The 17,738-nt window shown below is 43.2% G+C and overlaps 2 protein-coding genes across 8 annotated transcripts in view; both read left to right on the top strand.

Moving 5' to 3' along the window:
• mical2a (microtubule associated monooxygenase, calponin and LIM domain containing 2a) overlaps window positions 1-10,453 on the top strand; it is a 34,547-nt gene extending 24,094 nt beyond the window's left edge. The window contains exons 13-28 of one of the 7 annotated variants that reach the window (XM_012834724.3): window positions 3-202; window positions 1,003-1,109; window positions 1,372-1,443; window positions 1,586-1,720; window positions 2,006-2,134; window positions 2,445-2,723; window positions 3,021-3,128; window positions 4,835-4,993; window positions 5,156-5,227; window positions 5,499-5,582; window positions 6,335-6,442; window positions 7,342-7,516; window positions 7,641-7,717; window positions 7,807-7,891; window positions 9,838-9,933; window positions 10,221-10,453. In XM_012834724.3, the coding sequence (XP_012690178.1) occupies window positions 3-202; window positions 1,003-1,109; window positions 1,372-1,443; window positions 1,586-1,720; window positions 2,006-2,134; window positions 2,445-2,723; window positions 3,021-3,128; window positions 4,835-4,993; window positions 5,156-5,227; window positions 5,499-5,582; window positions 6,335-6,442; window positions 7,342-7,516; window positions 7,641-7,717; window positions 7,807-7,891; window positions 9,838-9,893 (1,846 nt within the window). In that variant the 3' untranslated portion in view covers window positions 9,894-9,933; window positions 10,221-10,453. Of the gene's footprint in view, window positions 1-2; window positions 203-1,002; window positions 1,110-1,371; window positions 1,444-1,585; window positions 1,721-2,005; window positions 2,135-2,444; window positions 2,724-3,020; window positions 3,129-4,834; window positions 4,994-5,155; window positions 5,228-5,498; window positions 5,583-6,334; window positions 6,443-7,341; window positions 7,517-7,640; window positions 7,718-7,806 lie in introns of all 7 variants that reach the window. The other 6 variants (XM_031569336.2, XM_031569337.2, XM_031569338.2 and 3 more) reach the window with 6 other exon arrangements.
• Window positions 10,454-13,704: 3,251 nt separating this feature from the next.
• atpv0e2 (ATPase H+ transporting V0 subunit e2) lies at window positions 13,705-16,760 on the top strand. Its single transcript, XM_012834657.2, has 4 exons — window positions 13,705-13,909; window positions 14,243-14,290; window positions 14,446-14,545; window positions 15,471-16,760. The coding sequence occupies exons 1-3, from the start codon at window positions 13,806-13,808 to the stop codon at window positions 14,537-14,539; spliced, it is 246 nt and encodes an 81-aa protein (XP_012690111.1). The 5' UTR covers window positions 13,705-13,805; the 3' UTR covers window positions 14,540-14,545; window positions 15,471-16,760.
• Window positions 16,761-17,738: the final 978 nt, after the last annotated feature.

Genomic DNA, 17,738 nt, shown 5'->3' with positions numbered 1-17,738 from the left:
AGAGAATATGATTCGCTGAACGAGGAAGACTATGCTCAGAACCTCCAGCTGGCCTTTGACGTCGCTGAACGCGAGTTCGGCATCAAGCCATTCACCACCGGCAAGGAGATGGCAGCTGGTCAGGAGCCGGACAAAGTCACCATGATTACCTACCTGTCCAAGTTTTACGAGCTCTTCAGGGGAACGCCTCTTCCACCCTCAGGTAATTTGTGCCTTGACAACACCTGCCCTCTCATGGTACTCCTTTACAGTATCACCCTCATTCAGAAAGGTATTCCATTCAACAGAAAAACCTGCACAGCTCTCTCAATGGGTCACGGATTAGTATCTTTCAACAGCCCAGGGCCACGCTTTGCACAGGAGAACTGTGACGAGTCCTTTCTCTCTATTGTGTGCTCTCTACTTTGTGTTTTTTTTCCCCTTTCTCTTCAAAAGACACTTGAATTATGGAGGCCAGAGAGTGAGAGAGAGCGTGTGAGATTTCATCCAGCCTCGGGTAAAAGAACAGCTTGTTACACAATCCCCATCCGTTATGGAGCGTGGCATGTGGGGAATGCACATCTGCCCCAGTGCAGGTTACCTCAGTAGATATGGACAGACGGGGATACCTATGGAACACTCTCTCCATATACCCTGTGCAAAGACCATAAGTATACTTGGCTCTGTGACCTGTGAGAGGTCATAGGATCCTCTTAAGTTACACGCCCTGTCAGCTGCCCAGATCCACGAGTGAAATATTTGAGTTAAATTGTGTACATTCCTTTGATCTGGTATCATGAAGTGGACGTTTCCAGGAAAACTTTTGTTTGTTAGCGGGCAGTTTCGTGAGAAAAGCAGATGGGCTGGCCTGGGCCTCTGCTTTCCGTTGCAGCATTATAAGGGTCTTTTCTTAATTGGATTTGAACATTTATATTGGCTGTCCACGTATGTGTATCATTAATAACAGAGTACAGTGGAAAGTCGTAAAGCTTTAACAGAGGGTAATATTTTTTTCCGATGCAGATTCAAGGAGAGAGGGGGATGCTAACAACGATGACTGCCCTTCCAAACCAACCAGGCCTGTTTACAAATCATTCAGCTTTACGCAGCCAAGAAAGCGGATACCAAAGGTAGAGTCAGCACTCGTTGGTTCCTCTTTACTGTGTGTAAGTGCTCTTTAATTTATAGACTTGAGACACATTTGTGGTGGGATAACATTTCCAGTTACTACAAGAACGTTTGACCAATATTGCCTTTGCGGTTCAAGGAAAACATGGAAAGTAGAATCTCACAGATATTTGATTATGCAAGACTTTTTGAGTTTTGGGAGACATTACTGTAACCTTTTACGCTAACAGCAGAGATTCAAATGCTTTTATTCTTATGTGTCAGGATGATAAGAAGTTGGAGGAAAATGACCCGACCTACAAACGAAGACGGAAGATATGCAGCTATTTAGAAGAGGTTGGTTTCGCTCAGTACTCTGTTGTTCCATCTGGCTCTGATTTAATTCTGTCTTATCTGACGGAAATATCGAAGCGCCTGGATCAGAATAAAAAAATGAGGTGTAAGGCTCACGCTGATTTGGATTTGAATTCTTTCACAGGCCACAAATTTCTCAAGTCAAAGTTCGTCCGGGAGGGACGGGCAGGAGCTGAAGGAGAACAAGGTGAAGTCCATGGCTACCCAGCTTCTGGCCAAGTTTGAGGAGAGTGCCCCTAGCTGCTCCCTGCGAAGACAGGTGAGAACCATTGGACACATCTGTTGGACTTGGACTGAGTCCATGATATCACTGAAGAGCATATCATTGTTTCACTCAGATAAAAATCCCCAGTGCAGGGCCAATGCAGGGCCTCCTATGTAGTGTCTTTGAGATGTTTCTCTTGATGAATGGTGTTCCTCCGCACGTCCCCAACTCCCAACTGTAGGGATTCTGCATGTCAGGTTTCTTCTTCTTCTCTTTTCCTCCGCTGTCCTCTTTGAACCCTTCCTTTCCTGGCTTTCTTTATTCTCTGCGGTGCCTCAGTCTGGGTTGGGCACGGTGAGGCCACCCCGGCCTCCCTCCCTCGACATGACTGAGAGCCCCCTGTTTACCAGACCCAAGGAGCGACGCCCTCCTCCTCCTCCACCTCCTCCTCCTCCGACCAGGAGACAGGTACAAATCTGCTGCAGCACACTCACACTCACGCACATAACAGCTCTCCCTCAGTACATGAGGTGGGAGGTTATATAATGTCTTTTGAGGGCCACAGGGTGGAATTTGCCAGTGAGATAGACTTGCACGAGAGGTTTCTGCTGCCCCACCCGTGCGGCACCCAGCTGGGCCTCAAGAACAGGGAGGCTGTCAGCCAGCGTGAGGCAGGAGTCTCTCTCTTCTCACACACACACACACTCTCTCTTTTTCTCCATCTCTCTCTCTTTTTCTCCCTCACTCGTTCTCTGTCACATGTGCTGTGTGTTTGCAGTTTCAGTCTGCAGCTGCAGTCAGACACAAAGAGGAACAACCCCCTCTGCCCTTACCCCAGGCCAGCCCCCTCTTCACTCGCAGGCGCCCCAAGCAGGTCGTTCACTCGTATGAGCAGTCGCGGCCCAACTGCGCAGACACTGCTGCTTCGGCCGCAGGCGCTGCGGACTCTGCAGACGGGGCAGACTGCCCCGGCCACCCTCACTCCCCTCGCTCCGCAATATTAGTCATGAGAGGGATGCTTCAGCGCTTGCAGAGGGTGGAAGATGAGATCACCCAGGTGACCTGTCACTCTTTCGCCTTCGTCTGCTTTCTGTCTTCACCTGTCTGTTTTTCTGACTTAAGTTCCTGTCTCTACTGTCTACTGCTGCCCTTTTTGTCTTCTCTTTTGAGAGTCAGAGGTTAGGGCAGAAAATGGACTTAGTGCATGTCCTGTTAATTTATGTCCATGTCGGGGATTGACTGAAATCTTTCCGTTCAGACCTCACTGCCTCTTCTCTTTCCTGTCCCCCATGGTTTCTCTCTCTCTCTCCCCTCCATCTCTCTCTCTCTCTCCTCCCTCTGTGGCATCCTGCAGAGAAAAACCCAGACGCAGAATGCTAGAGAGTTTCACAAAAAGAGCATAAAGGAGAAAGCCGTCCACTTGAGCTCTCTGTTTACCGGGTCCGAGACCTCTGCGGCTCAGGTGACCGTCTCCCTGTGTGAAGCCCTCCACCCCACTGAGTGCACCTGTGTTGTTGCATGCTCTTGTCTGATTCCACCACGGCTGGTTTTCACTTGTTTTGGTTTTGTTTTACATTCCACGCTGTTCAACCAGCCCCCTCCCCTTTTGGCCTTGTGCATCATTTTATTGCAATGTTTGCTTGCTCTGAATTAGAGTAATGAGCTACGTATGTGCACAAATATATGTGTCTTGTGTGTGAAAATAGGAAATGCAGTGTAAGTATTCGAAAAGAGAAACACATTAAACTGAAATTCTTAAATATATATGCATGCATATAGCTGGGTTGAGTGTTTGGTATGTCCATTAGTAAGTTGCATGCACCTGTGTTCAGTTATGATTGTGAAGGGTGGACTACCCTGAACACTGGAATACATCATTCTTGGGGTCTGGATCATATCACAAATGACAGAAGGAGAGTTCAGATTGAGTCACCCCTGCCAATGTTGCATGGTGTGCACGTTGGTTGTTGATTGCTCGCAGGAGGACATGATGTTCTGTGTTTATTTAATCACCTGTTCTGTTTTAATAGCGTGAGCCTATAAATGCTTATTTACGTCAAGGCGTCAATGCTACAAAGCCTCTTTTTTAACCAATATTAACGCCCAGTAAAAACACATTAGACAACCTCTTGTTTCAGGAGAAACCATTAAAAATAAATGGTCTCTCGTTGTTCCATTGCGTAGTTTATAATCCCCATCTGAGACTGAAACCTGCAGAAGCCATCACCGAGGCGTGCGCTCTCCCGCTGCTCCGCGCTGTTAAAGTGAGTGGAGGCTCAGATCCCGAGGGCTTCATTGAGAGAGAAAGAGAGGTATGGAGAGATAGAGACAAAAAAGGGGAGAGAGAGAGAGAGAGAGAGAGAGAGAGAGAGAGAGAGAGAGAGAGAGAGAGATGCCTCAGGGCTCTGTTGTTGGAGCCCTGTTGCTTTATTACAAGCTGCATGGAAAGCCATCAGACATCAGGTATCCAGCGCAGCCAAAAGATGACTTATACTCCCTGTCACTCAAAATAGGCAAAGGGAACAGTCTTGGGTTTTCCGATCATTTCTTTGTTCAAAATGACAGACAAAAATTGTGGTACTTGAGAGAAGGTCACTAGTCCATCCGGTTTGAGTCTTTACAGCATGGAGCATCCGGGTTCACTGGCTGCTCATTCAAACACAACTGGCAGTGCTCTCAGGAGGGGAAGCTAGGTGGGGCTTTTGTCTTAGTTGCAGCAAAGCCTGCTGGTCAGTTAGGCCACCAGAACGAGGGGTAGATGATTACAGGGTGAATAGCTGACACATTTGTGAAAGCATTACATCTGCTTGACAGGTGCTGCATGTGCTTTGGCCTTCCACTGCCAATACAGGGTTTGTGTGTGATTGGGAACGGTTTGATACATAATGAGTGTCTGGGATGGGGAATCAGATTTGAGTTTTTACAGTGGAGCTTCTGCAATACCTCATTGGGAAGTAACAGGTTAACCCCCCCACCACAAACACACACATCACTCACATTACATGCACACATTACTGAACTGTACCACACGCCAGGGCAGGAACAGTCAGTCATTAATCACCTCTTTTCTATCCTAATGCCTTTACCCTCTAACGCTGTTGTCTGTCTCTGACTCTTATCTCCTCCCTGTCGTCCACGGGGCCCCCTCACCTCCTCTGCTCCGGACAGCCTGACTACTCTGCAGTGTTGCCTCTTAACACCAGCCACCTAACTCCCCAAATAACTCCAGCAATAACTCCACCGCCCCTCCTGCCAGAATGCCCCACTTCGTCCTGCCCCCCTCCTCCCACTTTCATATCCTCCGCATTCTGTCTGCTGCAGCAGCAGGTAAAGGATCCACCCACGGATCGGTCTTTCACCCATCTTGGATCACTTTCAGGAATGTCATCTTGTGCACTTTCATCATTAACAACTATATCATCTCTCTGCTTCATTTCTCTGCCTACGGCACACGTTTGATGGGGGGGAAAAAAAAACACCTAAATCCAGAAGCCACAAGATTTAGATATGCAGCTTTGTAGAAACACAGCTGAAAGACAAGCACTGAATGACATGCGGATGGTGAGTGCCCCTCAAAGTGCCTCAAAGCCACATGCATGTTCTCTAGGTATATGTTATTGCAACATGCAAGGTTTTGCCTCGTAGTTGGCACTTAAATCAAGCTCCAAACCTATACTTCTGATAAAATCAACATCTTTTATGTTTTTATTCTACTGTATTTTACACATCAAAACCATGCTGTGTGCTTTCTTACACAGCATCATGTTGTTTCTATAGCACTACAAATGAAAACTGTGAGTGATCAGTAGATATAATCTTGTTTTGATTTCAGTGTAGCGGCAACACGTCCCATTTTACGCTCAACAAGCAAATAGAAACGCCTCAGTCAAAGCAGGACCCTGCTGGGCCCAAACAGGTATTTTTGTCACTGTGTCAATGCGCTTGCCCTCAGAACCCTCTCACAGCCCCTCGAGAAACGCTTGCATGCCAGTGTGCGGTGTGATTTTTGGCTGAGCCTGAAGCCACGGGTTTAGATTAGCCAGCGTGTCCCTGAGAACATCAAAGGGAGTTTATTATTGTGGTGCTGCTCCTTGTGGGACTGTCTGCACCCCAATCCCCCCCCCAGGTAGATACCTGATCAGGATCAGGCCATAAGGATATGCAAAAGGACCCCAAACCACTCCGACATTCCCAGTTTTCCACAATAGGAGAGCATTCCAGGCAGTCTTCCCATTGTTAGAAATGGTTTGTAATTTAAATCCGTTTGATGGGAAAACCTCCCATTTTTTTACTGGAGGGGGAAGGGGTTGGTGGTGGCTGTGAGTTAAAAGTCAAATTGCGGAAGGAGCAGTGGTTTGGGATCACAGGATGAAATCTGAGGCATTCTTCTAACGCTGGGTAAAGAAATGAATGTGGGTTCCTTTGAGTGAGAGGAGAACATCTGAGCACTCTTCGGCTGATATGGATCAATCTAACCACATGCTGCATGCAAACAGGTGTTGAGCTCAGTTGTGTTTCCAAATTCAAATTCCTCAGTTTTTCTGACTTCCTCTGCGCTCTGGGTCATCTGCACTAACCCCTGATACTGTCTGCATCAAGCTGTCTCTGTCCCTTTCTTGTCTTACTCCTTCTTTCCCTCCCACTTCTGTGTCTGTCTGTGGCCGTCAGCGCACGGTGGGGAAGGTGTCTCTGGTTGTGAGAGCCAGGGCTGAGACGATAGCCTCTCTCTATGAGCACGATCACAAGCCCAAGGCCAACAGCCCGCCAACCTCTCCGGTAAGCCCACTGGACATACACATCAGCAAGCATCAGCATTGTGTGTGTGTGTGTGTGTGTGTGTGTGTGTGTGTGTGTGTGTGTGTGTGTGTGTGTGTGTGTGTGTGTGTGTGTGTGTGTGTGTGTGTATTTGTGTGCCTGTTTAAGACAACAACAAAAAAATCCCTGTCAAGATCAGCAGTAATGTATCGGTGAGGGAACTTCAGGTACAGAAGAAGCAAAAAAATATGGTGGGATTTTCACTTTCTGACCTTTAGCCCACCTGGCTGCCAGGTTATTGCAGCCTGGGGATTTGGGGTGTTAGAACGCTGAGTGTTGCCTTACTGCATATGGCTGTGTGTGTAGGCCACAGTGGATGGGTTCCAGGTTCGTTTTTAGCACTCTTCAGTGTCACAGAAGGGGCAGCATTAAGATCAACTTTACAGGAGTCTGGTGTTGGGTGAGCGAGGCGGTTCTGTGGGAAACAGGAGGGTACCTCCTTTATAAGGGAAACATTAAATTGAACTTGTGTGACCTTCTGGAAAAACTGACTCACCATGCCCTCGTGTGAATGCTTCCTGTTTTTTTTTTTTTCAACCTGTTTCCTGGTTATGGCAGAGCATTTCAGCACGTTGAGTTTTTTTGTTATTGCAAGTAGGAGGGACGTCTGCATCCGCATTCATCTGCTCTGTCTCATCTGTCTAATCACTGGAGGCAAAGTCCAAGCATGAACTCTCCCAGGCCAACAGAGCCAAATTAAACATCGATAACTTTTCAAGTTACTGTGTCATATAACTCACTCTCTTTCTTTCTTTCTTTCTTTCTTTCTTTCTTTCTTTCTTTCTCTCTCTCTCTCTCTCTCTCTCTCTCTCTCTCTCTCTCTCTCTCTCTCCCTTCCTCCCCCTTGTTCTCTCTCACAGGGCTCCTTCCGTAGGGAATTAGGTGGCAGTGAGTCATGTCACTCCTGTAACAGACGGGTCTATGTTGTGGAGCGGCTCAGTGCGGAGGGCCTGTTCTTCCACAGAGAGTGCTTCCGCTGTGACACGTGCTGTACTCCGTTACGCCAGGGCGGACATGCGTTTGACTCTGAAACAGGTAAGTCACAGACGCCACAACTACAGAGCACCTGAGCATCTCGGTTATGAAGTAATTAAGTTTACTGTTTTTATGCCAGATGTTAAGCTCTTCATGGAAATGTATGCATGTCCTGTTTCCTCAGGCAAGCTGTACTGCAAACTGCATTTTGCAAAACGCACATCTGGTGCAAAGCGAGAGAAGGCTTTCGGTCTGCATATGGTAACCATCTTCATCACAGTAACAGCAAGTAGTGCCTCTTCCTCTCAATATCTGATACCTGACATGCATGTGTGTCTTTCTCTTTTCAGGAAAACGACAGCACAGGACTCCAGGACGACTCCGGGACGCAGAACTCCAGCGGAGGCAGCTCCTTCTGCCCACGGCCGTCTCCAGGTACCCTGGGCTCGCTGCTCAGGAAGAGCCTGAGCTGGCCCGTGCACGTGACCCGGTCTGTGTGTGCCGTGCCCCGCCGCCTGTCGCGCTGGATGCGTAGCGCCGCTCAGGCCACGCGCCTCCACCTCACGGCCCACGCCGAGGACTATGGCTTCCTGTTCGAGCTGCTGAGCCTGGGCCTGCCCCTGCTGGGCTTCCAGCTGGAGGTGCTGCTCCACATGTACTCCGAGCTCGAGCTCGGGCCAGGGACCATCTCCCCGCAGCCCCTGCTGCAGTGGGCTGAGCAGCACCTAGGCCTCAGGCTCATTTAGAATAAAAGAATGGAACTCCTATGTTCCTCTGGGGCTCAATGCCATTCTAGAGAACTCACTCGTGTTTCCTAAACGCATGTTTGAAATGCATGCGGTGATGATGGCTGGCCACTGTGTAAATACCTATAAACAAGGTTTTAGTTTTTTTTCCCTAACAGTCTGCTGAAAGCAGGTTGTAGTTTGTTCATAAAGTAATTTCAAGAAAATTAAAGACGATCAGCAAGTGCCTGATGTAAAACATCTTTCACGTCATGGGGTTGATGTGTGTGTGTAGCAATGTTTTAAAAATCTAAATGTACTCATCAGTACACGTCTACATTCAAATCTCCTTTATGAATCTATTTGATGAGTTGCTCAGGACAACTCCTCCAAATATGTGTTCATTGCTTTTCTCAGGTTGCTGTAGCTCCAGTCTTTCTGAACATTGTGATTAATGCACAATGTCTTAGAGCACTTTAAAATGGTGGTCTGTCCTTGCCTGTACATGTGCCTATTTCTGAGAGGTCTTTTTTTATTTCTCGTGTGCAGACAAGAATGACCAGATTTGTGCAGATGCTGCAAGTTTACTAAACCTGACAGAACTCAGCAGGAAGGGCAGTGTGTTCCTTTAAGGTCGTGTGCAATGAAAAATGCCAAAACAGGGTTTCATCTTTTAAGCCATTCACATAGCCAAATCTTTATTTAACAGGTTTACATGTGTATGTGTGTCTGTGAGTGTGTTACAATCTTCCGTTAGAACATTTCTTAGTATCTCCCATCTCAAACATGCTGTACCATTGAATTGTAACACTCTTTTATTTTACTTTGTTTCCAACTATCATTTTGTTGACTTGTACAGCTGTGTTTGGGCATTTTTTCCTTGAAATGTAGCTGGATGAAAGTAGCATTTCAGGGAAGTCGCTGACTGGCATGGCTTGGTGCCATCCGTTGTACCAGTCCATGTAAAGATGACCCAGGTTCAGATCATGATGCTTTTTAATACCCCTCTTTAATTTCCAGGACAGAATTGGAAAGTAACGAAAATGCATTGAACACTTTTCTGGTAGTAGCAAAAGCAGAAAGGAGTATAACGGATTTGACATGGTTCATCTTAGTCCTCTGAATCTGGTTGTCTCTACAACTGTTAATGGCATGTCATTCCACTGCTTCAACTCGGCTACCCTAAAACTACTCGTATGCATGAACAGTTGAGTTGCATGTGTGAAAGAGCACCTTATATATCATGTACACCAAAGATAATGCAGATGCTGTAGAAATGTTTTTCACCAAACTGATTTTCACCAAAGATCTTGTTAGATTTCTGGTGTTCTCTACATGTATACACTGAACAGTTAAACTCGTACTGAAACTCATCCCTGGCTGGCCACTATTATACCCACCAGTATGATGTCTCCAGTATGTGAATAGGAGTTAAACAGTGACAGTTTACATCCGTAGTATTTTTACATGGTAATAAAGCATTTATTTGTAACATTACACATCTAGGGAGGATTTTTCACCCACACGTTTCTCCTTGATTTAACTCCGATGTATGTGTAATGTATGTGTCCTTTTGTCTTACTATTGCTCTTTGCTATCTCTCTTTCCATTTCATAATACCTCTCCTTTATTTTCTCTTCTTTGATTCACTTGTAGTCTTTTTCCAAGTTCCCCACGTTGACACCTCCGAGTCTGAATCATGTCAGCCCTGAAGCTGATCCACTCTGCATAGTCACCTGGCCTTGTGCTGTGGTCAGTGTTTCACCATAGGGACGCATGATCAGCTCTTTATACTGTTCAGCACCTACTTTTCACTTTACAATTTCTTACACTGAAACGTGTGTCTTCCATTGTCTCACATTTCAAGTGTTAAAATGTGGCGTGTTGTGGCATGCCAACATTCCTTTCTGATGTGGTGTAGTGCTTTTTCAGTGCATGTTCATTCTAAATTCTGAAAGAAAAAAACTCCTGGCCTTTTTTTAACTGTCTCCTTTTTTCTATACTTCTGTCTTTTATGTTTGTCGTCTTCTCTATTTCAGAATCCGTTACCCTTTCTGAAACCCATTCAAGAGCTCCTTTGTCCTTCTTGACAAATGGGGATTCTTGTACCTGAGTGGACTGTAGTTTAAGTGGCACCTTTTATTTGACATGTTGTAAAACTGTATAAAGTTATTTCAAGTGAAACTTGTATGGAACATGGAAATGTGCATATTGCATTATTTATGACATTCAGAGCAATGCACACATACAATAAATGAACTGATTTGTTTTAGTTTGCAGTGTTTCTTTTTTGTGTTTCTCACATACCGTCAGAGGCCGTCCACTTCTTGCTATGAATGATCATGTATATTCAGAAAGCACAAAGCCTCAACATGAACATCTTGGATGGTGTTGTTATTAAAGTAATATGCATATCCCAATCAGGAGCTACAATTATTTTGTAACGCTGCTTTTAAGTCAGAGTGATGTTAAAATACATTATGCAGGTTTTTAATGTTTTTCAAGGAATGTTTGACAGTAGTAAATAAGTCGTTTTTATAACATCCTCAAATACATTCTGCTGGGATATGCTGACGTAGAGGAGAGATAAACACACTTTAATCATCTAGGCTATTTACTATGTAGTTTATTCTAGTTGGAAACCCACAAGCATCTTCACAGCATGATATCACTGAAATACATCAGTTGGCAAGCTAGCTAGCGAAGAGCCAACTACTGTTTTTGGTGTTTGCGAGGCTAGTCAGTCGGCGAGTTAGTTTGCTAGTTTGAAACAAAACCCAATAATCCCTCTTTGCAAGTCTACCCCACATGATCATTCCCCGCTCTGACATCATATTACATGCATTTTATACACAAGCCTCAGTTTGTGTAGTGCTGCATTGTCATATACAGAGCAGATTAGCTCACCCTAAACATTCTTTCCTATCCCTGATACCAGGCAAAACAGCTCCAGCATAAGAGAGTGTGAACAGAATGAGCTCAAACCCCACTCGGCACTGAGGAGGCCGATGCTCCTAAGTGGATTCGGATGAGATCTACAGCTTGAAAATGACCATTCAAAAGTTAAGTGGGGATGTCTGAGCAATGAGGTCACCAACTGCATATCAGAAACCACACAGCCCTCACTGATACTGACCTCCTATATGATATATGCTTGCCAGATAAGGCTCTCTCATGCTGACCTCCTATTTGATATATGCTTGCCAGATAAGGCTCTCTCACAGGGGGTAGCAAATACCATATGTGGGCTGCAACACTGCTCTGTATCTTATTTCAGCAGTCATGCTAAAACCTTCCCATACCTGGTTATCATTACCCTAGCGGACCCCGTTTGAATCCCTTAACTTTGGTGAAGCTTTTCTTTGATCACACTTAAGCAACTGATGGAGCAAAATCAGACTCTTGGATTCTCGTTGAAATCAGTGACTATAAAATACTCTTTTCATTGGTTTACATTCACCTGCACAGTGTTCTCAAATGAGAGGAAAGGGATGGAGTCATTGTAGAGTTTCTGGACTCAAGCTGAACTCCAACTCAGAGTACATTTCCTCTCAGGGGATAGGACCTAAGAGGGAAATGCATTCTTGGGTTATGAAGTGGTTGTGTGCATGCCTTGTCAGGCCACTCATAAAGAAGACAAGAACTCTCTGGTGATTTATTAGAAGCGATTCGGAGCTCCAGCATAACAAACTTCACAGTTGTATTGGGTATTGGATGCAGTCACGATTGGTCATCGGCAAAACAGCAGGTTGCTGCAGTGACTAAAGGCTGCTGTATGTTTAAAAGCCTCGAGAAAAATACCATCTGGCTGAGAAACAATGGGGCATGTAACTGTAACAGTGTCAAGTGGATTAATGAATTAATGAATTAATGAACACAAATACGATTCAAGTAAATATACAGTCAGACGGACACATAGAAATATAGACAGAGACTGGCACAGGTATAATAGATAGGAAAACAGATGGACAAAGACAAGCAGACAGATGGCTAGGAAAAGATAGATACATGCACACAAAGAAAGCCTTATTTACCCTGAAACATCAGTATAATGAGGCAGATGACCAATACGTACACAACACATCAGATAATCACAGGCCTATATCCTACACCTACATCATACATTGTACAATATAGGTCTATTAGTCTGTCACTAAACACTCCATGATTTTGTCTCATCACCATAGAAACCATCAAAACCCTAAAACAAATACTGCTGACCCTCAGAGCAGCACTCAAGAGAGTGGCTTCTGTTGCCCCTGGATATGGTATTTTTCCTTGCCTGTCTTCACTCTCCTCACTGGACTCTCCTGGCCACTTGGAGATAACAGGCGATATCTCCCTCTCTGTGGATGCCGCCTTTGAGTCATCCCAGGACACAACAACCCAGTTAGCTCCTGAACCTCAGTCCGCTCCCTACTTCAGGATTCCTTAACTCTTCCATCATCGCACACAAATTGTCGGAGAACAAGCTGCCGTCCAAGTGCAACATTACCCACACGTTTGTGTTGGCAAATGGGCTGATTTTTCTGCTGTAGTGAATCTTTTAATGTAGTCCTCTAACAAATGATACATACTTGGGTGCGCGGCTAAAAATCAAGTCAACACAATGTGCATCACAATGTGCACTCACCACTCATGACTCTAAAGTTCAAGAGATGATAATGAATTAATTATATCAGTGTTTCCGTGTCATTACAGTGCTTTGTTTGTTAAAATGTTCAATGCTGTGGTGCTTGCACTTCAATAATGACCTTTGTCATAATTATGTCATATTAATAAAATAACCTTCAAATATTCAGAAATGTAGTTTCTTTTCAGCAGTCCCAGTTTTCCCATAACATTTTGGAAGCAGTGTGGAGTATCGACAATTCAAGTTGACTCATTCCAGGTGCTCTGTTTTCAATGAGGCTCCTGAGTTGAGGTCAGGTTGTATAAGAAAGAAACAGCGGTCCATACCGTCCCAAACCCCCTCCCCAAGACAAACTTTAATCTGATACTGCCATCTACTGGTTAATTCGGATACACTTAACAGGGGGTCCTTATTTGGTCTAATTATATATTTTTAAAGGTTTTGTCATTGCTCCTAATCTACTAAGTGTACGAGTGTACGAAGAGGTCCAAACGTGGAATTCTGCAGAGAACCACACTACTCGCAACACATTCTTTTTTGTCAGCGAGCCTACATTTAAAAAGACCTACATTTCCCACCATACCTCGGCTCCTGTGTTCAGGATCAGTTGTATCAGGGAGGCACACACCAGCACGCGCGTGTGGTAGGGCAGTGGGGTAGGCTTACCGACCCATACGCAAACTTGTGTGTTCTTAAGGCCTCTTGTTATATGTATTGTCAAAACCTATGATGGGAATGGTCACTATCAATGCTCTCTTAAGTCTCAACCTGTATCAACCCTTGCTTGATTGTAATCCTGACTGATGGCACACTTGCACCAGTAAAAATAGAGTAAAAAGAAACAGATAGACCGTTACAGCCAATCCGAAGCGGTGTGACGTAAGGTAGGTGGGACAAGTCGCTTACTTGCTTACGTGAGAACGCATCGTTATTTCAGTCCATCATCACGAATATACTAAGGATAAAATAAAAACAATAATCGTTGTGCAAAATGGTTGCCCACTCGCTTGCCTGGCCGATGATTTGTTTTACAACACTATGGGGTTTGGTTGGTGTTGTGGCCCCCTTTTTCGTGCCAAAAGGTCCAAATAGAGGGTAAGTAGGCTTTAAACGTTAATGTTCTTCACAGGACTTAACGTTATAGTTATTCGTGTGATATAACCCTCGAGCGAAATGTAGATTGTAAAACCAATATTGTGTTTCTTGTGGTTTAGCCATGAAGATTCTGTATTTTGGGATAAGTGGGAATACGGATGATTTCCTTAAAAGGCCTCTTGCATCCTTAGAGCGTAGTGCATCTTTCTAGTTACCCGTATCTCTGCTACAACCTCGAATTCTCACTATGTTTGATGTAAGATACACATTTTCCAGGTGACCCTTCATTTACCAATTCAGCTAATTCTTTCCTTCCTTTTGTTTTGCTATCAGTGTTATCATCACAAGTCTGATATTGACCGCCGTCTGCTGCTATTTGTTGTAAGTATTCAGCATCATTTAACGTGCATTCATTTGCGTGGAATTGAAGTAGGAATATGCTGCAAATATCAATTTCTCAATCTCAGCCTCATAGTTCATTAACCCTGTAACTATAATGTAAGTGTAACAATAAATGAACGTGTTCCCCATCTCAGCTGGTTAATAGCCATCCTGGCTCAAACCAACCCACTGTTTGGACCACAGTTGAAGAACGAAACCATTTGGTACTTGAGATATTTCTGGGAGTAGAGACAGGTATGGACCAAAATCCCTGCTTTTTTTGTACTAAAATGTTCTTTTTTAAGAGAAATTATGAATAGGCCTATGTTATCTTTCTGCGCCTTACTATGCTAGAGAATAGGACTATCTTTAAAGGTGTTCTGCATTTCTCTGTATTCCTCCTCTGCATTTTGATCTGTGAAGGAGGACTTCCTGCGGGCCCCCAACCATTGATGCAGTTAAAGACTCAAATGAGTCAACAATAATTGATTAATAAAGTGACCTCACCATTTTTAACCTCTGCCTGGCCTGACATAATGGGTGTAACAAAAAAGGCAGTAATGAATAAATGATTATAATCTATCATCTTATGCTCTCAAACATAACATAAGGATCCACTATATGTAGTGTATGCCTGCTATGGAGAGTGAGGCAGATTGCTAACGTAAAGACTGAAGTGCGTGCCAAGCCCAATAATGCAGCCAGCTGACTGTGCATGGTGTAGTTTGGTGTCTTATGGGTTTTGCTGTCCAGGCTCTTTTATCGCAAAACATAGTTCAGAGGAAGAATGACTAATCCAAACGGGTTCCAACAGCTTTACCTATTGGACGTGTAATGAACATTGCATTGTGCCAAAACAACCATATTTCTGTCAGTGATTTCGAAATACTCTGAAGTTATTGCACACAAAGGGATACACCTATGTGCATTCATAAATACTGTGTCAACTTGAAAGTTATGAAGAGAAAGATAATGTACATATGTACAACTATATAAACAGTTAAAAAGATCAGCTGTATCCTGTGTTAGATGCCAGAAACCAGTACTATCAATTGTCACCATGTAAACCAGTCAACATTTTATTTGTTTAATTTTTTTTTCTGTAAAACTGTAAATATACTATATCTAGTCTTCATGTGTTTTATTGTGTGTTATCATTTAATCTTTTCTTCTTTTGCAGCTTGTTGTGGAGAGCCATAGGATGGAGCCTCGATCCCTTATGTCAATTCGCCTATAAATATATAAAAAATATGTTATTTAATTTGTCAATACATATCAATATATTATTTATAAATAATTTATACTAAATGTTCTCCAACTCTGATTTCTGTCTTGTATTATATGTAATTTACACTGGGCTACCAGGTCTTTTGAAGCAGAAAAGCCTGATATGTACATTGCAGTCACAAATGTGAAAATAATCAAATTGAAAGGTTAGCTCTATATGTTGTTCAGTGTAATTTGGACCCATTTTTAAATCTAAATCATGGTTTGGTTTTTTTCCAGCCTGAAATGATATTACTCTCTCAATTCACCCAGCATGTATACTTTTTTTCTACAGATATAATTTTTTTTGTGTGACACACATTTTTGTCGCACATTTTGTTTGATGTCAGTGTCAACCTATTGTTCAAAATGCCAAAATGCAATTAATGTAGAGGGGTCAATTCAGGAAAACACTGATCAGATGTGATGAGAAATCTTTAAGCAGTACAATTCTGCATAGATATGCATTGACCAGCAATCTAACCAATACAATCCAGTCATCTGATTATCCTGCAGCCCAAAAGAAAAACATGTGAAAGGCCATTTCTGTCCTGTCTCATGCTCCTGAGAAAGAAAATAAAGGCAAAACAAGTTCAACTATCTGTAGTTATGCTGGGTACGTTCACAAGGGAATCACCTGAAACATTTTTGGCCACTGCCAAACTTGTGGACTGTAGTATTGTATGTTGATGGTGTTAATTATTTCGTTTTTAAAAGTAGTGTTGGTAAAGGTGTTTGACTGCGTATTTTGATTGTGTGATGGGAAAAATACTGTTTGATGGTGTAATACTTCAAATGCTTTGAACAAAAACACAAAACAGTTGATTAATATTCTTGCCAATCTGCATCAATAAAATCATTTAACTGGCTGATATATTTTCATGTCATCTGTATTTCTAGAGTTACAGACGACGTAATACCATCTTAATAACAGCATCATCCATAATTTCTTTAACTCTTTAGCACTGTACAGCATTTTAGGTTGAATGGTGTATGAGCTATCAGTCTCTGTATGGTCAATACACAGCCTCTTTTTAGATACCAGCGAGTGTGATGCCTTTGTGAAGGCACCAGGGGTAGTAATCTTCATAGACCAATTCTAGTGTTAACATCCAATCCAGTTCTTCTATTAGCATGACCAGGTGCAGCTGAGTGAGGACCAAGTTTGTGTTGTGATGCTAAATAAAAAATATATGGTAAAGACTTTGAGGAGGACCAGTATCTCATTATGGTTCATTGAGGTTTGACAAATGTATCGGCTCACACTGATCAGTTATTATTTGAAGGCTGTCGAAGTACACATAGAGGATTTCAGAGCTGTCACAGCAGCAGAACTTTCTGGGATCTAGAGACGCAGAGGACAAAGTATTTTGAGTTAAACTGAGTCACAACACAAGACCTGTTTTTACTATGTTCAATCAGAATTAGTACTAGTATTACAGTAAGTAGTGAGTTTACAAGTTCTCCAGTTCTTCACTACAGTTAGTGCTCTTGCAATCATACACTGCAGAAAAGAAGATGGTAGGTTAGAGGAGAAAATGATACATCTGGTTTAGGTTTGAAGATGTTCAATATAAGTGACAATATCTATGATAAGGGACAGTTGAGATGGATCTATAGAGAGGCTTCAAAATAACTGAAGTGAAACCATACGTCTTTTCTGCAGTGCTCACCATTTTCTTACACTTGACCATTCATATAATGGCTGAGTGCAAGCAAACAAAGTTACAAAATAAATTACAATAAAACAATATTTGCTTGCCTATTTCAAAATGCAGGCTATGGAAATTTCACATTTGTATCAAAGCAAGTCACACAAATATAATTTCAATGGCATTATTCCTAGAATCTGTCCTGGTTTATTCATCAGGTTTAGCGTATATCAAATAATGATTTGCATAATTTGTTCCTGCTTGCGCAGCCTTGAATATGCAAGCAAAAGCCTAGTCCATCACTGGCATTGGATTTTGATGTGAGGTTATTACAGGAAAGGAATGTGTGCCCAATTCTGAACAATGCTAGAACTTTTTGAAAAGTCAAAAAGTTTTCAGAAAGTTCCCTGCTTTCTTGACTAAACTTACCAGTATTGCCCCATAGAAGATGTGTATTTTATTGCCAAGACAATAAAATCGGTACTTTGTAAGATAAATTGACCATTAAAAAAAACTAAATTATGTATAGT

Source organism: Clupea harengus, chromosome 6 (assembly GCF_900700415.2).
Source record: "Clupea harengus chromosome 6, Ch_v2.0.2, whole genome shotgun sequence".
NCBI lineage: Eukaryota > Metazoa > Chordata > Actinopteri > Clupeiformes > Clupeidae > Clupea > Clupea harengus.
The sequence above is the reverse complement of the archived record's forward strand: the minus strand, read 5'-3'. Positions and strand labels throughout refer to the sequence as shown.

Excerpts from the sequence above, each read along its gene's own strand:
- atpv0e2 (XM_012834657.2), top strand. The coding sequence starts at position 13,806 with ATGGTTGCCCACTCGCTTGCCTGGCCGATGATTTGTTTTACAACACTA. Across the intron at positions 13,910-14,242 it reads CCAAAAGGTCCAAATAGAGG|TGTTATCATCACAAGTCTGA; the intron begins GTAAGTAGGCTT and ends TTTTGCTATCAG. Across the intron at positions 14,291-14,445 it reads GCCGTCTGCTGCTATTTGTT|CTGGTTAATAGCCATCCTGG; the intron begins GTAAGTATTCAG and ends TCCCCATCTCAG.